General features: G+C 50.6%; 1 protein-coding gene across 2 annotated transcripts in view; it reads right to left on the bottom strand.

The window, feature by feature from the left end:
- Nucleotides 1-817: 817 nt before the first annotated feature.
- EPB41 (erythrocyte membrane protein band 4.1) overlaps nucleotides 818-2,632 on the bottom strand; it is a 49,995-nt gene continuing 48,180 nt past the window's right edge. For both annotated transcript variants that reach the window (XM_009888330.1, XM_009888331.1), the window contains 2 exons: nucleotides 1,722-1,802; nucleotides 818-916 (listed from right to left, as the gene is read on the bottom strand). In XM_009888330.1, coding sequence (XP_009886632.1) covers nucleotides 818-916; nucleotides 1,722-1,802 — 180 coding nt within the window. The remainder of the gene's footprint in view (nucleotides 917-1,721; nucleotides 1,803-2,632) is intronic.

Below are 2,632 nucleotides of genomic sequence, written 5' to 3'. Positions count from 1 at the left end.
GGGGGATCTTATTAATACTTACAAATACTCCAAGGGAGGTGCCAGGGGGATGGGCACAGTCTTTTTTCAGTGGTGCCCAGTGATGGGACAAGGGGTAATGGGCACAAACTTGAACATAGGAAGTTCCATCTTAACATGAGGAGGAACTTCTTTACTTTGAGGGTACTGGAGCAGTGGCACAGGCTGCCCAGAGAGGTGGGGGAGTCTCCCCCTCTGGAGCCATCCCAAACCCGCCTGGACGCCGTCCTGTGCCACTGCTGGAGGTGCCCCTGCTCTGGTGGGGGGTGGGATGGGGGAGCTCCAGAGGGCCCTTCCAGCCCTCACCAGTCTGGGATGCTGTGATGGGCTTTACAGCACCGATGTGCAGGCAGAGCTGGATTCCTCCAGCGGCTCCTTCCCAAAATCACCGAGCCAGCAGAAGAGGGATCCTTGCAGGCAAGTCAGGAGCGTGGGGTCCAGCTCCTGGCGCTGCTACAGGCAGGGCTGTCCCTGGAAGCCATAGCTCAGTGCGCTGCTGGTGCATCGAAGGTGTTCGGTGAGGCAAACCGGCCCCATCACAGCAGCCACGTAGCTTCTTTTTGACTTTTCTGGCTCATTTCCCCTGCAGGATTAGTCTGTATTTGTGACTGCTTCATCAGCCTTAAATGATTTAATAGGAACAGCCTGAGTGGGACTCATCAGCTAAAAATAATAACTTTACTTAAACGTTGACCATATTTAGGCAAATCTCCCTTGCAGGGAGATCAATCCCCTGCCCTCGGGGGGAACCGGCACCCGTCACTCCCTTGTACGCGGTCTCCCTACTTACGCAGCCTCGCTACTCCTCGGCGATCTCGGTCTCCTGGTGCACAACCACTTTGGTGACCGACATGTCGGGGTGCTGCTCCTTCGCCGCCTTTATCGCCTGCGCTAGAACCTGAAAGAGGAAAAGAAAAGGGATTCCACTTCAGCTGCACATTCTGGTGACTTTTGGAAGTATCGGATTATTTCTGAAAGGAAAAGCTGTTTTCTAAGAATCCGCCCCGTCTCTCCACTGCCCCACGGTAGGAGACGGATGAGAGCAATTAAGCAAACCCTGTTTATTCTTCCAGCAAGTGCGATGAGCGCACTTCTGACATCTTCTCAGACATTTTCTTTTGGAATTAATAACCTAGTTCTTGTCGTACGAATATTCTCCAGCCCCATGATACTTGCAACTGAAATTAAATTCAAAGTATAATTCTCTGATGACAAAATCATCCCTTCCACCACCCGCCAGAGGCCAATGGGGCTGACTCATCAGAAAGGCTTCAGATAAAGCCAATGAGATTTAATGCAGGTGCTGAGTGCTACGGAATGACTTCTGGCATTATACAGCAGCAACAGCGCCTCAAAGTTACTAGAAAATTAATGCAGATCATGCAGATGCCAAGGAGAAGTTTAATTTCATGTTTTTGTGGATTTTTTTTTTTCTTTAAACTGTACGTGTCCAAAACAATTCTGGAATCAAAACTTTGCCTCCGACGCCAGTTTCAGAGCAGAATTCAGCTTCGTTGGCTCAGCTATGCAGCTGCGTACTGTCAGAGAAGCATTTATTATTGAAATCAGTTTTGAGGTTTTATTTCTACCCCAGGAAAATTTCCCTAGGTTGTTTTCTGGTGAAGTTGTTGTCTTGGGAAAGGCAGCCGGTCTAGTCTGTGCCAGCTCCGACAAGCTCGTTTGGACCACATCCGAGCTCCTACCTGGTCGTGGTCTACATCTGCATCTCCTGTGATGACAATCCTCTTTTCAATCCGCGTCTCTGAAATGCCACCTTTTACAGTCTGGTACAAAAGGGAAAACTACTGTTAGTCTAGAAGCGAAAAGGAATTTGAGTGCATCGGGGCTGCCTGTCTAACGTCGGTAATCCAAAAATAGCCTTACCAAATACTGCTCTCATACCGCGGTACCAGAATCACAGGGGAAAACTGCCGCTGCTCAAAGAAAAACTGTCAAATATTAATTTTCTTATAACTGAGCCAGGGAAGAGCTTTGACTCACAGGACAGTTCTTTCCTCTTGTGCCACAGGACAGCCAGAGCCCATATCCACAGGTTGCGCTGCACTTCATACATAACCTACAGTCTAAACTCAGTGCTGGCAAACCTGGGATCCTCATGCTTTGTTTCAGGTATTAATAACATTTTTTTAAAAGAACCAGGGTTTATTCAACCCTGCCATCTCTCTATTGTGTTGCCATTCAGCGTGACTGGGACAGGCTGGACTGGCAGAGAGAAACCTTACAAAATTCAACAAGGGCGAGTGTAGGGTACTGCATCGGGGGAGGAATAACCCCACGCACCAGTACAGGTTGGGGCTGACCTGCTGGAGAGCAGCTCTGTGGAAAGGGACCTGGGAGTCCTGGGGGACAACAGGATGCCCATGAGCCAGCAATGTGCCCTGGTGGCCAAGAAGGCCAATGGCATCCTGGGGGGCATCAAGCAGAGTGTGGCCAGCGGGTGGAGGGAGGTCATCCTCCCCCTCTGCTCTGCCCTGGGGAGGCCACATCTGGAGCGCTGTGTCCAGTTTGGGGCTCCCCGGGTCAAGAAGGACAGGGAACTGCTGGAGAGGGTCCAGCAAAGGGCTACGGAGATGATGGGGGGACTGGAGCATCT

Source organism: Charadrius vociferus, unplaced genomic scaffold (assembly GCF_000708025.1).
Source record: "Charadrius vociferus isolate BGI_N301 unplaced genomic scaffold, ASM70802v2 scaffold877, whole genome shotgun sequence".
In the NCBI taxonomy this organism is placed as follows: domain Eukaryota; kingdom Metazoa; phylum Chordata; class Aves; order Charadriiformes; family Charadriidae; genus Charadrius; species Charadrius vociferus.
The sequence above is the reverse complement of the archived record's forward strand: the minus strand, read 5'-3'. Positions and strand labels throughout refer to the sequence as shown.